The following is a 17,946-nucleotide window of genomic DNA, read 5'->3' as shown; positions in this document are numbered from 1 at the left end:
TAATCAAGTCCAGTGTCCTGAGGTTCTCGCTGTGAATATTGCTGACATCATAGATAGGTTCACTTTATTTCCAGTTTAACTACTCCTCTTATTCAATAAGGCTAATAATAAGGTTAGTTGGAAAAAAGCAAAATCATTAAAATCATTAATCATTATTGGGAAAAAAAGTGCAATACACATAAAATTGGGCTGAAATAGATAAATAAACAATACATAATCATATGTGTAAAATATCTAAGTGCAGAAAATGACAGAAATGTTCTCTCATGTGGAGAATAGTGCGTTCCCTCCTGATCGGGTTGGGCCAGGTAACACACTTGTCGCCAGGTGAGGACACACTTCCAACCTGGCAACACAGCAGCACCCATCATACAGCAGCATTTCTCTTGAAGTCATCATTTAAAACCTATGCTGCCTTATTGTTTTATTTCACCTGATCTCTACAACTGGTCCACATTTTGTGAGGAACTCCTGATATCTCAACAGAGTGAACACAGGTAGGAGCACTTTCCTCTCTACTTTAGCAGTTTAATGCATAACCATATGGCCAAACTTTTTACACGTCTTTGTAACCTTTTGGGAGATCGGGCTTTTCTTATTCAACAAATTTGATTTAATGGTAGGTATTACTTTAATTTAGATACCCTTTGATCAAAGTATTGGTTGGGTGTAGTGATTTGATTTGGTTTAAATTGGGGATGGAATAGTTGAACTGAACTGGCAACCTTGAAATAAGCTGTTAGTGACAAAGTGTATGCAGAGTATATATTATGTAATAATGACATAATATGCAATTATAAACCTGTCAAGGTGTGTGGCATGTAGAAAAACCACAATTACTAGCTTCCTTTTATTCCATGGATTTTCTCCCAGAATAGGTGAATTTGAGGTCTGCTGACTTTTTGGTTCCAGGTGCCTTAGTTCCTGGATTTAGTAGCACTGACTGTACACTAAAATCCCAAGTGTAAAATGATGTAAAATGTCACAGTGTTTACTATAACACTTTATCTGGGTCCAGCTGAACAAATACAAACACTGCAGGTGTTAATAGGATTTGGCTGTTTACGCTTCACTGGAGTAACTCAAACCTTTTTAGAGACAGGTTACAGGACAGGACAAGCCAGTTTTCTTCTTTGTGTTCCGGTTTATGCCTATGTCAATTAGAACGTCGTACTTTGCGTAACTTGTCATGCCATGCTAAAAGAACAGTGCACTGAGATTCACCTTGGTTTTACAGTTTCGCTGAGAGTCCATTGAGCCTGGTATGGTTTTGCTTCTTCACCCAGGTGAGAGGAAGATGACCCATGTAACAAAATCAACAACAGGCAGCGATAGCACCATGGAGAGCAGTCCATCTGGAGACGTTCGAGTGATCTCAGAGGAGAATGAGGTGAACAGTTTTAGATAACACTTTCAAATTTTGAAAACACTAAAGCTCCAGAAGCACACAGTGCAGCATTTCTTTTGTAATAAAAAGACAACTTTTACTGCCCTCTTCTGGAATTTAGATATTAAATTAAATGTTTGTATGTCTATATATTGAAAATCGGTAGAGATTGGCAAGTACTTGCGTGTCTGTCAGTCCTAGTTTGACTGACCAACTAGATTTTTTTTAAACATGAGTGAAAGTCTGTTTTACAAATTAAAATAAAAAAAATAATAGTATTGGATTTGAAATGCAAGTCTTAGATTGTATACCATTTAGGTTATTCTAATCCATTTTTATTAGTATTTATTATGTGATATAATCTGTTTTGTAAACATTTTACATCATATCTCACCCTCAATAATATGAGCAGAGAAAATTTTTTAAATTCTGAGATCCCAGATTCGATCCTGGCTTCAGATGACTGTCTGTGCGGAGTTTCACATGTTCTCCCCGTGTACATGTTGTTTTTCTCTGGGTTCTCTGATTTCCTCCTCTTAGTGGATGGACTAAGATAAATTGTCCCCAGGTGTGAGTGAATGTGTGTGTGCATGGTGCCCTGCAATGGTCTGGCGTCGCTTCGGGGTGTATTCCCCACTCGTGCTTTTCTCCTGGTTAGGGTCTGTGGAGCTGTGAGGCAGGAACTCTAGCTGCTGCACCTCTATTCCTCCCCTAATATAATTTGTAATTCAATTAAAGAATCTGAAAAATTGGTTATATTCCCTTTGACATTTGTGTTTATTTACCATTACAGGGATTGAGTATTGTAACTCCACAATTATCCCCCAGCAGCTACAAACAGAGGAGTGAGGAGTTCAGGAAGACTTTCAAAGAACTGTCTGAGTCGGAAAGACTTATAGTGGGTGAGTGAAAGGGAGAGGGAGAGAGAGAGAGAAAGAGAGAGAGAGAGAGAGAGAGCGCTTAACATATAAGCTCACATTGAGGCATTTACAACATATATCACAACTTCAAAGAAATATACTGTTGGTGAATATGTACAATGTACACTGTTAATGTATTGGAATATGTTTATTCTATAGAGTGTCATTTCACAGCTCTTTTTTTCCCCTAGACTACAACTGTGCTCTGCAGAAAGAAATTTTACTCCAAGGACGCTTATTCCTCACAGAGAATTGGCTCTGTTTCTACAGTAATGTTTTCTGGGGAACAAAGGTACGTGCAAAAAATACAAAATGATGTCACATAGACTGAAGATTTGCTACAAAGCAATTTATTTCAATGCAATTTCTTATAGATTATGGTGAATATGAAAGATATTGCATCTATGTCGAGGGAGAAGACAGCTCGACTGATACCAAATGCCATTCAGATCATTCAGAACAATACAGAAAAGGTAAAAGGAACCATCATTAGAAACCGCTAATATACACTACACTGCACATTAGTGTCCTATAAATGTCTATGATAAGTTGTACCTGTGCTGTTTGAAACCGTATGCATTTTGTGATATCACTTCCTCGCCTCTAGCTCTTCTTCACATCTTTTTCTGCAAGGGAGAAAAGTTACCAGACCATTTTTCGTGTATGGCAGAATTTTCTGATGGAGAAGGTAAGCCTGATGCATTCATCACCAAATAAACCATCACATAATAATAACCTGTTCATTCAGATTGATCCAGCTTTAGTATTTACATGCGAAAAATCTCTGCTCTCACAGGACTGAGTAATGTCAAATGCAGGCTACACCTTAGAAATATTTTATGGCCTATTGATACTGAGCATGGGGCGTGGTGCCTTGTGTAGTGTCTCTGCTTCACAGCTCCAGTGTCCCTGGTTCAAATCCTGAGCTCAGGTTACTGTGTGCTTCACAAGATCTCCCTGTGTGTGTGTGGGTCCCCACTGGGTGTTCCCTCCCACCTCCCAAATACATGCCAGTAAGTTAATTAGTCGTGCTAAATTACCCATGAGGGTAATAATGAATCCATGAGTGACAATGAATATTGAGATCAGGGCCAATACTGGCCTGAATTGCAGGATTAGGTTCTGGTTAGATTTTTCCCATCCGATCCACTGCCATATGGTTTTTGAGTGCTGCACGAATGCGAATGCATGACAGTTATCTAGTCTAGGATCAGGACTATCTTAAGCTGACAGATAATATTAGCAAACATTCTTGTTCCTAACATTACAACCTTTTAAACTATCCAGCAAAAAATATGAAATAAAAACGTATTGGCTCAGATCAGATATCAGCCAGATTTTACACTGGTATGGGCTCAAAGATCAAATAAAACGGGAACGTTGCTCTAAACTAACTTATAAGTGAGGCATAATCCAACTGAAGCATAAAGCATATTTTTTTGTTATACCCATGAGAAGTTAGTGTAGTGATGCCATGCTGATGTAATAAGGGGATGTTGTCAGTTACAGTGGCATTTAATTGGAGAAAATGTCAGAGATCTAAAATAAAAAGGATAACAGTCAGGTTTCACTGTTAGCATCTTAAATAACAGAGCAAGAGCTTCTTTTCTCACTTGACACTTTCTTGTATACTGTAATATTAATGAGAAATACAACCCAAAAGTAGTAGAGACACTTGTACAAATGCTGGAATCAAAATTCCTGAAAGCAATGTTGCTATATTAAAGCAGTTGAGATATGGCTCGACTAGTTAGTGATCTATGAGATATGAGTGTGATGGTGTTGACAGTGGTATTAGCATGAAAGTTGAAGCTTTGTAAGCTGATCTGTTTGAGCAAAGTGTACAGATGAGGAGGTGAGAGAGCTGGACAGACTAAAGGAGTAAAGTGCTGATGCAACGCTCTCTTTGGGTAAAGACGAAGCGAGGGCTAAATCCCACTGGCACCACTATGACGACATTGTGAGTAATGTAGGAAACCATTAACCAAAGTGGGCTTAGGACCAACATATCAATAAAAGAAGTTTTGACTACAAAGGTTAACTTATGACGTTAAATTATGTAGAAATGATTAAGCCATTGCATCAGAATAAGTGTATTACATAACTGGAAAAAAACCCCAACAGTTTGGAAACTTGCCTTCCGGTCCAGAGTGTTTATTTGTATTTTGATTGGCCTCTTGTCAGTCATTTTATAGACACGCCCCCAGCACCCCTTCACATCCTCATAAATCATTATGAGATGTTGCATGTTTATAGAGTTGTAACTTGGCTTTTAAGCAGTTGAATGTCCAAGTGTGTGAAAGTGATGGCTTTTAAGCAGTTGAATGTCCAAGTGTGTGTGAAAGCCTTATTCAACTCCACTCATTTAACCGTTAGAGGCCTATATTTCACAAATCTTACCTAATGCACCTTTAAGTGGTTTTAAGAGAAAACCTTCTGGTCCAGAATAGAGATAGATAGCTAGATAACTTATAAAGTGAAGTGAAGTGACTTGTGGCCAAGTATGGTGACCTATAATCGGAATTTGTGCTCTGCATTTAACCCATCCAAGTGCACACACACACACACACACACACACACTGTGAACACACTTGTGAGCAGCCTTTTTCGCTGCAGCGCCCGGGGAGCAGTTGGGGGTTCGGTGCCTTGCTCAAGGGTCTCACCTCAGTCGTGGTATTGAGGGTGGGAGAGAGCGCTGGTCATTCACTCCCCCCACCTACAATCCCTGCCAGACCTGAGACTCAAACCCACAACCTTCAGTTTCACCTTCGGGTTGCGACTCCGACTCTCTATCCATTAGGCCACGACTGGCCCCAATAAAGACTAGATAGCTAGAAACTTACATAGAAACTGATTCCAAGGGAAATTGCAGATGCTTTCAAGTGTTTGGAATGCTTGTTTGTGTTTGGATATGACTCCTGTCAATCATTTTATAATTTTATAGACACTTTACTGTAGGGCCACTGTGGATCCTGGGGGCGGGGCTTCGTGACCAAGGGTGGGAGGTGGGGGGAGGGACTCAAGGAGTTAAAAGAACAAAACAAAGAAACATTCAAATGTCTAATTCACCTACTTAACTGTTAGAGACCTAATCTTGAGGGGGAAAAAAAATCGTACCTAATGCACCTTTAACTGCTTTAAAGACATGTTTTAGCAATGTAATGTTTTAATTAATTAATTTATTTATTTGCCTTAATAAACCAGAAGTAGCAGATTAGACCAGTGTTGTGTGTGTGGACTGAGAAGCAATGCCGGCAAGTGCATGGTGGGAAAAACAAGCCACAATCGCGTCAGCAGGGAGTTTCACACAAACCAGCAGAATGAATGTGAAGCTCAGTGAACTCTCGGGGTGTGTCTTTGTGCTTTCCATGATAAAGCAAGGCGTCTTGTCAGGGTAAAAATAGCCTGCATTTTCCCTGCTAGGTCTCCTGTATGCTGAAATGGAGATGCTGAGGTGTATGCAGGTGTATGTTAGGAAACACTACTTCAATTAAAGTAAAGTTTAAACAACAAACACTTGTATGGATATATTAAAGAATAAATGCACACAGAAAACGTTACACATGACCGTGCTACACAACACCTATGTGCAAACAATACACCGATTAATTATGTTAAGTATGTTCCCATAGCTATTAACGTGTTTTAATTAGCATGGGAGTAACGTTATAAGGGTTTAGTCAGCTTCACGCGCTTAAAGTCGCACGTTTGTTAAGTTTCCTGGCATTAATTTTGCAACTTTTCCTGTTTATTCGGAATTTGTAGTGGAAACTGTCAATCTGGTAACCCACCAAAACGAAAACGCTTCCTGATTGGTTACAACAGCAGAACTGGCGCTCAGTCCCAAATGACTTCCTGTTGGACTTGCAGTATGCTATGTAGGGTGCTAATGACATCATTTTGTTCCCTGAGAAGTGCGTTTATATAGGGGACTCGGCGGTGTTTGGGAAGGAGCCCGGGTGTTTGGTGACAGAGGTCACTTTCGTTCATTTGAAGGCCTCCGACAGGTAGCAAGCGCCTTTTTATTCAGGGACTTGTTCGTAAGTAGACCCTCTCAAAACAGTATAATATAATGTTGTCATACAGTTATATCTCTGAGACATATTTGGGCGTGTTGTAGTTTTAATGTCAGACTGTGTTGTTGTGTTTGTGCTGTACGGTGTGGTGATATTCTGATGGTGTGTTTATTCTTGTTGCTGTTCAGCAGGTTGTTTCTCGTCTTTACTGTTTGTTTGTTTGCTTTTGGAAATTTGGTTGTGTCCTGAAGGTTTATTTCCGGTTCGGTGGAGATGAGGTTATCTAACCCTTGTACAGAGCTCTTTATGAGCATTATGTTAGTGTGGTTATGAGTAAAAGGGTGTACAGCTGTTTGTCTGAAAGCAGGTGGTGTTTGTGGCCGTCATGGCTACAGCAGGGAAGAGCAGCTGCTTTACACTCAGTCAGGTTTGGTTTCCTTCTTCTACATGCTTACTAATCCTGAATCCTGATTGTTAGAGGAATTAAAATGGCCAAACTGTGCTGGATTTCAGCCATACTGCCAGAGATAGAGACCCCTGACCACCACAAGTTTGTCTTCAGTGCCAAGTATCACAGTGACAACTGACAAAGTGATACTAAAAAAAAAAAAATCTGGTTATACCATTATGTAGGTTGTTTTTTCCCTCCCCCCAATATACCGTATATTTATTGTTTCCATAAGCGTGAGATAGCATTCAAATGCTCACCTTGGACTTTGGCAATATGATTTTAGATTATGTTTAGATTATGTTGCAATGTACATTTGTTGTCTGTGACATACAAAAAAGCCTGTTTTTGTATCAGTTACAAAAACTTTTCCTTACTAACTACCTTTTAAAATAAACGAAATGGTAAATTTCTTAAATTTAATGTAATGATTTGATTAAATGTGCCACTACTGTTTTCCTGGAACTTTTTAACTAAACCTTAAGGTATGTCACAGAGATCAAATTGTCAACAAAAGTCTTCAGGTTTTGTCATATGATATTTTTGCCTTATACGGCAGTCCCGTTGAATTCTCGATTCTGATTGGTCAGACGGTGTTGATGAATTTTCTATAACAGCAGCTCTGAGAGTAGTTCTGGCTGCAAGGTTTAGATTAATGCGCTCATTTTAATACGCCATTATTTCTATAGAAACAGCTTGGAGGCCTCAGTGTTAGTGCTTTCTAACAGTGCTTTCTAACTTGTTTCGCAGACGTTCCACAACATAAACTGTACCTATGAATGGATAAAAAGTATGATGCTGAGTACTTTATTAAACAAATTTAATTATTGGAAAATTGCTGTGGTACAGTATAAGAAGAATAAAACACATTAGGACATGCCGTTATAGGAAAATAATCAACTTTGCGACAGGCTAGATCACACCACCCAGTTTATTAATTTCTTACAACAGCATGCCTCAAAGTGTTTTTATTCCTTACATCTCGGCCATCCTTACTTCATCCAGATGTTTTAGCTATCCTGCTGGTCTTGTTATCAGTGAAATTCTTTGAACTGGGTTGTGGTTTAAAAAAAAAAACAGCATCATAAATAAAGTATCATAAATAAATCATTAAGCCATAAATTTAGGTAATGGTGTAAGTTGTCTCTGTTTTTAAAACCAAATTTTAAACACTAGTGTGTTATTCAGCTTAAAGCTAATTCAAAAGTAGGTTCTAGGTTCTAAGTTATTATCAAAAGTTTAATTTACTTGGTGAAGAGTATATTTTCAATGGCGGCCCTTCATGCCCAAGCTTTACAAGCAGCACATATGAATTCCAAATTGATGCCTTTATAGCACTTGACTTTTAAAGACTTGAAGCTGCTAATGAGTACAGCAAGCATTAAATACTTTGTCACATTGTAACACTAGCTTGTGTGTTTGTAATAAAGGACTTTCGCACCATCAGTGTGTTCATTCTATGAAAGATTTAATAAACTTGTCTTAACATGACTCACTTTACAGCGTGTCATAGTGATCATGACTGAATGTCATAGAGATCGTGTCTTTGTAAATAGGAGTAAATCAGGTTAGGTGTGTTTTCCGCCTGAGCATATGATAGTTTAAATCAGGAATGAAATGTGCATTGTGCCAGGTGTCGGGTAAGGACCAGACCAGACAAACATTTCTGTCTTACCAGGGAGACAACGTGCCTTTGTTGCACAGGTCGTTCAGTTCATTTTGTTGTTCATTGTTTCTTTAGCAATTGACCAGGCAGGAGCTGTGGCAGATGGTCAGACAGCATTATGGCAATGACTTGGGTTTGAGCCAGGAAGAGATGGATAGTATGCAGATGATGGTAGACACAGTTGCACATAACCAGCCCAGGTAAGACACCCGCTTTCTGTAACAGTATGAAATTTTGGCCTCAGGATTTTGGCTTTGAAGCAGGCAGTTCTGCAGCTTTATGCTGATTGCAATTTGAAATCGAAATTTTCTTTGTTTAAGCTTGAACATGAAAGCAGAGGATGTAAAATTAGAGAGACCTTCCTCCCTACGACTTCCTCAGATAGAGCAGTCTTCACATGAGACCTCGACACCACAGGGAGACGACACGCAGTCGTCAGTAGGACTGCAGAGCACGCTATCTCCAAATGGGGTACAGTTCATTTTCCTACATAAACTAATCAACATGTAGTTTGTTTTACATTTTATTTTCTGAACAAACAGAAGTAGAGTTTAACTTCCCTCACTGGGATTGTGTACATCATTAAATAAATGAGTCTACATAAAGCTGAACTTCAACCTGAAACACATTAGACAGGTGTAGAATAAAATAACCGTGATGTGATTAGCGATTCAGCTGGTTGTTGCTGTGTTTTTGTTATATTCATGATAATATTTAGAGGTTGTGTGTTGCACTGATGTCACAGTTAATGCTAGCACAGTTACAGTAGCATTTAAAGTGAGAAATGAATTCAGTTTAAAACCTAAGAGATAACTGTCAGGTTTTAATAAAAGTTTGAACTGAAAAAGTCAGCTCAGAATAGTAGTACAGAATAAATCCTGGATTTTAAGATCGGATGCTAATTATAAAGATTAATCTGCAAGTTATTGACATGTTTGGCACAGGTTCAGATTAAATATGTGTTTAATCACACTTAGGATGATGTGCGGAGCACACCGTCGCAGCCACGCAGTCCTAATCTTTCCCTGGACCGCTTCAGCAATGAACAAGTGTCCAAGCGCTCTTCTCTGTCCTTGGATCTGAATGCCAATGAGGACCGACTCTCAGATAATAGCCTGTCTGATAGCATGGAGGAGGGTGAGAGGCCCAGTGCGTGTGTTCGTGCGTGTGCGTGCGTGCGTGCGCGTGTGTGTGATTGTGCGTGTGTGTGATTGTGCGCGTGTGTGTGATTGTGTGTGTGATTGTGCGCGTGTGTGTGATTGTGCGCGTGTGTGTGATTGTGTGATTGTGCGTGTGTGTGATTGTGCGTGTGTGTGATTGTGCGTGTGTGTGATTGTGCGCGTGTGTGTGATTGTGCGCGTGTGTGATTGTGCGCGTGTGTGTGATTGTGCGCGTGTGTGTGATTGTGCGTGTGTGTGATTGTGCGTGTGTGTGTGATTGTGCATGCGTGTGTGTGAGTGTGCGTTTGCTTATCGGGTAATGTGTGGCTGTTTTGTTGTATTCATTTTGTCCTTCTGTGTGGTGCAGTGGAAAGAGAGTGTGGGTCCCAGGCGTCTCAGGGAAGGCTGTATATGAACAGAGTGTTCCGTTTCAGTGCTGAGAAAATGTTTGAGCTGCTTTTCACTGATTCATATTTTTCCCGGCGGTTTATGGATGCCAGGAAGATCACTGGTAAATATTAACTTTAATTTCATCCGTGCACGTCTCATATTCCATACTTCTCTATATTGTCAGGAAATACAGCTACACATTACCACACAATACACATTACTGTATATGCAGTACTGTACATTAGAAACTATTAGAAACAACAACATCAGAAGTTTTTTTTTTTTTTTTTTAAATTTTGATGTTACAACTGTAATGTGGACTTTGTAACTGTAATGTGGACCTAATGTGGACAATTCAGAAATATTATTTCTCCCTGTAATTACAATTTAACAAAGAAGCACTTTTGATAATAATTGTAGGTGTATAACATAATTGCAATATCTGTATCTGTATTCAGATTTAAACATGAAGGGGGTGTGGCCTAAAGCAAGAGGGATTTTTTTTTTTAAATTAAATAAGAACTTTACACTGAAAACACTGAAAAAGAAAAACCCCAGAGGTAGAGATGCTGGGACTGTCAGCAGGGTCTGTTCCTCAACATTAGCTACATCACTCGAGTTCATAATTTATTCTCGACTTCAACATATGCACAGGAATATATTTTAAAACCTACCTGTGTAGTTATTATTTTGGCTTATTGTTATTTGCATATGGTTATTTTTGCTGTAGTTAATAACTTGTATTTTGACCCTCTGCAGGTGCAACCTCTTCGTCTTGGCAAAGGGACGCCTCTGGCTCTATGAAGAGAAGTTTAAATTACACCATCACCATCACCAACCCACTAGTGGGTAAATTTTCCACTGCAACAGAAAACCAGGTCAGTCTGCTGTCTGGCAATATTAATGAAGCTCACTGTGCACTTTGTATTTACATCCTGTGTGCTGCTGTTTTAACTGATACCTCCCACTGTTTTCTGTAGACGCTGTATAAGGAATCTAGGGAGGGTCATTACTACTTGGTGGATTCAGAAGTCTACACACATGACGTTCCGTACCACGACTACTTCTACACTCTGAATCGCTACTGCATCATACGCAACTCGAAGCGCAAGTGTAGACTTCGGTAAGCGCTTGACTTTTTAGCGTGTGTTGCACTCTCACTGTGATGTAATGTTAACCGTTTATCAATTCTGCGCAGGATTTACACTGATGTGAAATACAAGAAGCAGCCATGGGGATTTGTTAAGTCTTTTATTACCAAAAACTCTTGGAGTGGCCTGGAGGACTACTTCAGGCACCTTGGTTAGTGTCAGACTTTCAAACTTTTCAATCTTTTGTGCCCAGTTTTTGTGCTTCCATCTCCCTGACCTGGTCCACAGCATGAGATGGCTTCTCTGTTGTGTATATAAATTACTGCTGATTTATTTCCTGTTATAGCATTGTGTGTAATCCACAGCCTCATCCAGACCTGATTATAGTGTAGCTGATTGAATTTGTCTTTGTGCTTTAGGCTTTTTAAATGTAGTTATATAATCTAAATTGACTAACAGGTCACAGCAAACTGCAGGTCTGTTTGAGTGAGTAGGCTTAGCATTTTCTTTATTGAGGCTGTGTAGTTTTTCTTTGATTAACAAGAGTTAGCAGGAGAGTAATTAAGAGAAGTGATCAAAGTGCCTCTAAATGACTGTGAATAGAAAGACCCGGCTCAGATTCATCTATCCCTTAATAAAACTCCTCAGTCATGTCTGTTTCTTGAAGGTAATGCTGTACAAATAAGTTCAGTGAGTAGCAATGTGTGATTATCACAGACAAAAATTTCTAAGGCTTTCGATAAAGCTCCTTATTCCAAGCTCCCTTTAATGTGGTAGTTAAAGGATAACTCCAGCAGTTTGTAGAGAGAGTAGAGATGTAGTGAAATGTAGTGTATGTGGAATTACCATGGACAAGAATTTTGACTTTTCCCTGTACTGAGAAAAACCTGTTTACTCTAAACTCATTTATAATGGACGTCTAAAGGCAGCTGTTGAACTTCTCCAATTAACGTTTATGCAAAACACATGTTTGTAGAATAAGTTCATGAATTCTTCATTAAGATATATTTATAAATCTATCTAAACCTCCTTTTGTATGGAAAATTTTTTTAAACATATAATGGCAGAATTCAACAGCTGCCCTCAGATGTCCATTATAAATGAGTTTGGAGTAAACTAATTCTGCTTGCTCTTTTCTCAGTACAGGGAAACGTCAAAATTGTCGTCTATGTTATCCCACATACACTACAGATGCAGCAGATAGAAAATAGGTTGGAACTGCTTGAGTTATTCTTTAACTTCCACGGATGAACACTTTATATAAAACACACTAAAGTCACATCTTTCTTTCTACAAACAGAGGCGGAGCTTCTTGAGGAGGAGGCGGAGTTGACCCAAGGGTCCGGCGACGCTGGAAAAGGCGGCTTGCGTAGAAGGCGGAGGACCTTCAGTCGCACCCTGCAGGAGCACATGAGACCCAGCAGGCAGTACAGTGGAGACCCCGAGCAGCACAGAGAAAGCTCCATCGGTATGAAGTTGCCCCATGTCTTTTCTGAGTTTCATCCATACCATTAATTATAGACTTGTATGAAACTGTGTTCAACATAGCTCACTTTCTTGGCTAAATCTGACATTATGTCGGTACACGCGTATGTGTATATCGAATGTGCATTACCGATTATGTAACAAAACTTCGCACTATGTGGAAACTCTCAGATTATGCCAAATAAAGACTTTAATCTAATTTCTGGGCCGGAACAATGTTAAAAATGAGCTAGCAATAAAGGAAGTAGCAAGATCCATTCCATGGCAGTATTGAGAAGCACTGTTTTTCTAAGATATCTCAAGAAAATTATAATTGTTATAGGGCTAGAACTACTTTCAAATATTGCAAACTGCCCCTTTAAAATGACACATAATTATTTAGTAATTAATGTCCTGGAAAATACTTTAACTAAACTGTGAGCATTGTGGGCAACAGGTTGCAGGATGGAAGAATTTATACACTTGAAACCAAAACACCTGAATAAGTTTATCATTTTAAGCAATATCTAGGTGTCGAAGTTCTCACATACATTCAGTGGCATGTAATCCACTTAACTATTTAAAACATGAAAACAAAAAACTCATTTGCTCCAAAAAAGTCAAGCAGAACTTCTTAATTCTAAGCTCTCACAAATCAGACAAAGTACACTGAGGGTTTTAATTAGAGATGACATGATGTCACATTTTCTTTTCTGATACTGATAACAATACTGAAACCGTAAGTATCAGCTGATACCGACACTCATCTGTTATTGTTTTCTTTAAAAACTACTATTAATTAAACCCTTTCACACAAAAATATAATGTCTTTTTTTAGTCTCTTTACAAGAAAAGTGCAACCTTTTTCGTAGCTTTAGCACATTTTTTCAGTTGCGCACCTTTTGCTCCCAGCATGCCATGGTTTATAAGAGTACGGCACATTGTGTGCTTTGCTGTAATATACACTGAGCAAACTGTATGACTGATAACAGGCTTGGTCTTATATTTCAGGTGCGGCAGACACGAAGAATACACAGAAGTGGAACATCACTTCCATTATAGCTGGAATGAGCTTAATGTAAGCCTGCACAACACATCATACATGTGCAGTGAGGAGCAGTGGCTGTTTAAGATCTCATGTATTGTGTTTTATTTATACTACAGCGCTGTTGAATTCTTGAATCTGATTGGAAGGTGGTCACGTCTGTATTAATTCGATTGTTCTAACACACTGTCATTTCTGTAGTAAAGGATCATTCAGAGTGACGGACTGCCATATAATCCCAAGATAATAATACACAGATAAACATGTCATTTAACAAAGAAAATTATAATGATTGATATGGCAAAGGTTTCTCTAAGGAGATGCTTATTTAAAATTGATTGAAGGAGTCTCCAGTGTCAGCGCTTTGTAACATAGGAAAGTCATCAAGGCAGAGGGTGTTGCCATTTTCAGTTTCTCTGTAATATAACAAGTTTTTTTTTGCTTGTTAATGTCAGTAAAGAGAAAAAAGAGGGGTTATTTAGAAAGTGACTGATTATAGCAGCTATATCATAAGTGAAAACGGGCTAACTTGTCTTGTGGACGTTTCATAACATTAAACATAACTTTAAATGTTAAATTGCGTCATTTGGTAATACGCGAAACTTGCAATCATTATTTCGCCATAAATACAAGCCCCAAAGTGTTTTAATCCATTTAGATATGTACATACAAGGAAGTTAGGTGTGATGACATTCAGATACAGGAACAGGAAGCTGGTTATGTTGTAACATGACAGTGAACTTCTGATAAAGGAATGCTGAAGAAGCTACAGCTGCTAGCAGTGTTGATAAAATGTTAATCATTTCTAAGATGCAAATTGAGAGCCTGAAACCTTGTGCAGTATAGCAGTGATCCTCTGAAGAGGTTCCCTAGCAAAAATATTCATGGCAGTAATTAAAGCAGTATTCTTTTATACAGCGTATAGATTTACCAGATGTCACTGTTGTGCAAAAAATTGGTCCACCACTTAAATAATATCTGTTCAGCAGTGTCTGTATGCTGATCTCTTCCCAACACTGCAGTGTGAGATACTACAGCTATGATACAGCTCAGGTTTGTAATTTTATTTATATTTTTTCCAGACTGTTGATTCTGACCATACTGAACCTGGGACTGTTTTTTAAGCTATGGGCCATGGAGGACGTGGCGCATCGTATGTACTTAAGCACAAAGCAGCGAATGAGGGAAAAAGCTGAGGCCAGGTAAAGGACACACAACATGTAACATGAGTGAGTGGGTACTAGAGAATGATGTAGATTTAGACTGAAGCGGGATTACATATCACAGCACCATAATCAAGAAAAGATGAGAAAGTTGCCTCAAATATATCACTTTGGTTAATGGTTTCCTGCATTACCCACAATGCCGTTCTACCTGCTAATAGTGGTGCAGTGGGATTTAGCCCTCGCTTCATCTCTACTTAAAGAGCGCAGTGCAGCGGCGCTTTAGTCATTTTGTCCAGCTCTCTCAATTCCTCATCTGTACACTCTGTTCAACCATATCAGTTTAAAGGTCCAACTTTCATGCTAATACCGCCGTCATCTCGTGGATGGCTAACTAGCCGAGTTGAGGCGAGTCTCTGCTGCAACTTGTTGCAACTGCATCACATAGCTGCATTGCATTCTAGGACTTTGAGTCCAGTGTTCGCAACAATGTCTCCACTCCTACACTGCATTTCTGATTAATACGATGTTGAACATTGTTGGAAAACGGTGAATGAGAAAAGAAGCCCTTTTTCTTTCGTTTCTAGGAGCTAACAGTGAAACCTGTCTGATAACACTTATGTTGGAAATTTTTTCTCCTATTAAACTCCATGTGATGTCAGTATAACGGACAACCGTAAACTTTTCACAGGAATAGCGAATGGAATTTTTCTTCTTCCCACAGTTTGTCACCTGACCTGGGCCCTCGACAGACTACATTCCCCAGGAGCCAAGAGGAGACGCGCTTACTGAGGGCCGTGCTGCAGGACTCTATCAACCTTCTAGAACAGGTCTATTAATATAACCACTTCAGCACGTAGCTGTGTTTTTATCTCAGATTGAGCTATGCTTTGAACATGGTGTACTTCGCTGTCTCAGCAGGGAAAATTCTATCTGCCCCTACGCTTTGGTGCAAAATATCTTTATCTCTTCTCTTATTTCGCTGAGAGGTCTCTAGCGTGAAGGTTGTTTTTTTTTTGCCATTTGTGACAGCTCCTCTTTCCCTCCACAGTTACGCAACTCTCTCGTGGTGCTTCAGCAGAACTTCCAGGGGCTCAATAAGACGGCCACTCGGCTATGAAACGCTGCCTGGTGACCCACGGAGTGCAGGGGAATTTGGCCCACAAGGCTTTACCCACATCAGGGGACGTTGCCATAGGCAACGGTTACCTTAGAGATGCCTTTTTGCCATCGGTGTTACTACCTCAGGCCTTCTGCGCTGTGGATGTTTTTGAGCCATGTGTGGGTGTGTAGGGATTTGTGGTGGCACGGGGAGCGGTGCAGGCCCATTGCTCCTGCAAATTGTGAGCTCAGGGTACATTTAAATTCACAGGTGTTGCCATTTCCCTTTTGATTATAGTGTAAATGCTTGTAGTCATCAACCTTAATTATTGAATGTATCCTATTTTGGCCTGTTGATTTGCACAGCAATTGTTCACACCTCTGTTTATAACCTCTCTCCAGGGGTGTGTGCGTGTGTGATTGTGTGCGTGTATGCGTATGTGTGAGAGTAAGAAGGTATAATAACTATAGATATCAATATTTCGTTATTGCACTGTTAATCAGGGCATAACAAAGTTTAAAACGTGTTTTTACCATGTTGGTAAATCTGCTAATGGCTAAAAAGTGATTTTGCTGTTTCTAGAAATGCACCTCTGAACACTGTTGAATGATGTATATTCTGCCTAGTTGTATATGACATATTGCAGATGAATGCAGAATACAGATTTTTAGTTTCTAGATTCTGCAGTGGTGTTTTTTTTTTTTTTTTTTTTTTTTTTTTTTTTTTTTTTTTTAGATTCTGGAATATTTTATTAATAATTATTATTTTCTGTGGAGAAATACGTGTACAGCAAAGTTATAAATAATGTGGAATGGGTATGCATAATTATAGATGATTTTTATATTTTAGCTGTAGGATGTTTACACTACATTTTGATGTAATTTGTAATTGTACAGAAGGTTATAAGGACTCAAATAGTAGTAATAACATTTGCACAACAAATTCTCCAAAGATGGTAGAATTTAAATGATTTTGTGGTCATTTTTTAATCTGAAATGGATGTCAGAGCATAAGCCAAACCTTGTAAATCTTTCTCAGGAAATAATGCAGTTTTTTTCTCCTATATGAACATTTTAAATAAATTGTGTGATGTATATTTATGCCTTAAATAAAAGCCATGTTTGTGGTGATTTTGTGATTTATAGCTTATAGTGTTATGCTGTATGAAACGGAGAACTTTTTTAATGGAGGAAATCTCTGCATGTTAAAACCGTAGATGAATCCTAATGCTCGCTGGACAGCATACATATATTTTTTTAATTCTTTCACCTCCAAGCACACATAAGCCACATAGAACTCTGACTGCTGCTGATCATTGATTTAGTTACAGCAGAAAGCACTATGGACTAGGGACCATCACAAAGGCCTTTAACCAATGAAACCTGAGCTTTGCAGAGTAAACAGAACTGTGTCAGGTGTCAAGTGAAGAATTGCTGGGACCAAACTACAACCAACACTATTTTACTAACAGAAACTGGGCCTACAAAGGCTTTATAATTAGCTGATAATAATTCAGGTAGAATGCTAGATTTTGGAGTGATATGCCCCTTCATCCATCTAATGAAGGCATCATGTGTTCTTGTGTCTATTCTGTTCAAATGTTCAGTGTTAGGAGGCTGCAAAGCCTCACCTCTGGAAAATGAAAGCTAATGAGGACACGGAGCAGGCAGGGCTCCCATCAGTGTTGCCAAATTGGGAGAAATCCCCAACTAGGCTATACAAAATTAAGCTTTCAAAATTATGAAGAGACAAGTGAAATTTATAATGTCATGTAAATAATGTAAAGCAACTGTGACATTATTTAATAGACGATATCCTTGCTATCACCTTGCTACCCTATTTACACATTGTTTAAAAAAATATATATTATTTTTACACCAATAATTTGTCCTTTTTTGATTATAATCGGTTTCTAATTGAGTATTATCTATAGGTGATTTATGATTGTTGCAATAATTAATTTCATTCATTGCCTTTTCAATCTATCCAAATCATCAGATCATTAAGATCCTGCATACACCTGCACATTCAGGTAATTATCCAATCAGCTAATCATGTGTCATCAGCACAATGCATAAAATCATACAGATACAG

At 38.8% G+C, this 17,946-nt stretch overlaps 1 protein-coding gene across 6 annotated transcripts; it reads left to right on the top strand.

Moving 5' to 3' along the window:
* The first annotated feature begins 339 nt into the window (after positions 1 to 339).
* gramd1c (GRAM domain containing 1c) lies at positions 340 to 16,982 on the top strand. 6 transcript variants are annotated; one of them, XM_053228135.1, is made up of 18 exons: positions 340 to 497; positions 1,238 to 1,390; positions 2,181 to 2,289; positions 2,499 to 2,599; positions 2,682 to 2,780; positions 2,915 to 2,995; positions 8,513 to 8,637; positions 8,758 to 8,908; positions 9,415 to 9,574; positions 9,965 to 10,108; positions 10,747 to 10,865; positions 10,968 to 11,110; positions 11,186 to 11,289; positions 12,379 to 12,546; positions 13,554 to 13,620; positions 14,577 to 14,789; positions 15,475 to 15,580; positions 15,802 to 16,982. In XM_053228135.1, the coding sequence occupies exons 2-18, from the start codon at positions 1,265 to 1,267 to the stop codon at positions 15,868 to 15,870; spliced, it is 2,085 nt and encodes a 694-aa protein (XP_053084110.1). In that variant the 5' UTR covers positions 340 to 497; positions 1,238 to 1,264; the 3' UTR covers positions 15,871 to 16,982. The 6 variants fall into 6 exon arrangements, with proteins under 6 accessions (XP_053084110.1, XP_053084109.1, XP_053084111.1 ...); XM_053228134.1 differs by having other exon boundaries at positions 9,415 to 9,586; XM_053228136.1 differs by having other exon boundaries at positions 341 to 497; positions 1,287 to 1,390; positions 9,415 to 9,586.
* The last annotated feature ends 964 nt before the right edge of the window (positions 16,983 to 17,946 follow it).

Source organism: Pangasianodon hypophthalmus, chromosome 22 (genome assembly GCF_027358585.1).
Source record: "Pangasianodon hypophthalmus isolate fPanHyp1 chromosome 22, fPanHyp1.pri, whole genome shotgun sequence".
Classification (NCBI taxonomy): domain Eukaryota; kingdom Metazoa; phylum Chordata; class Actinopteri; order Siluriformes; family Pangasiidae; genus Pangasianodon; species Pangasianodon hypophthalmus.
The sequence above is the reverse complement of the archived record's forward strand: the minus strand, read 5'-3'. Positions and strand labels throughout refer to the sequence as shown.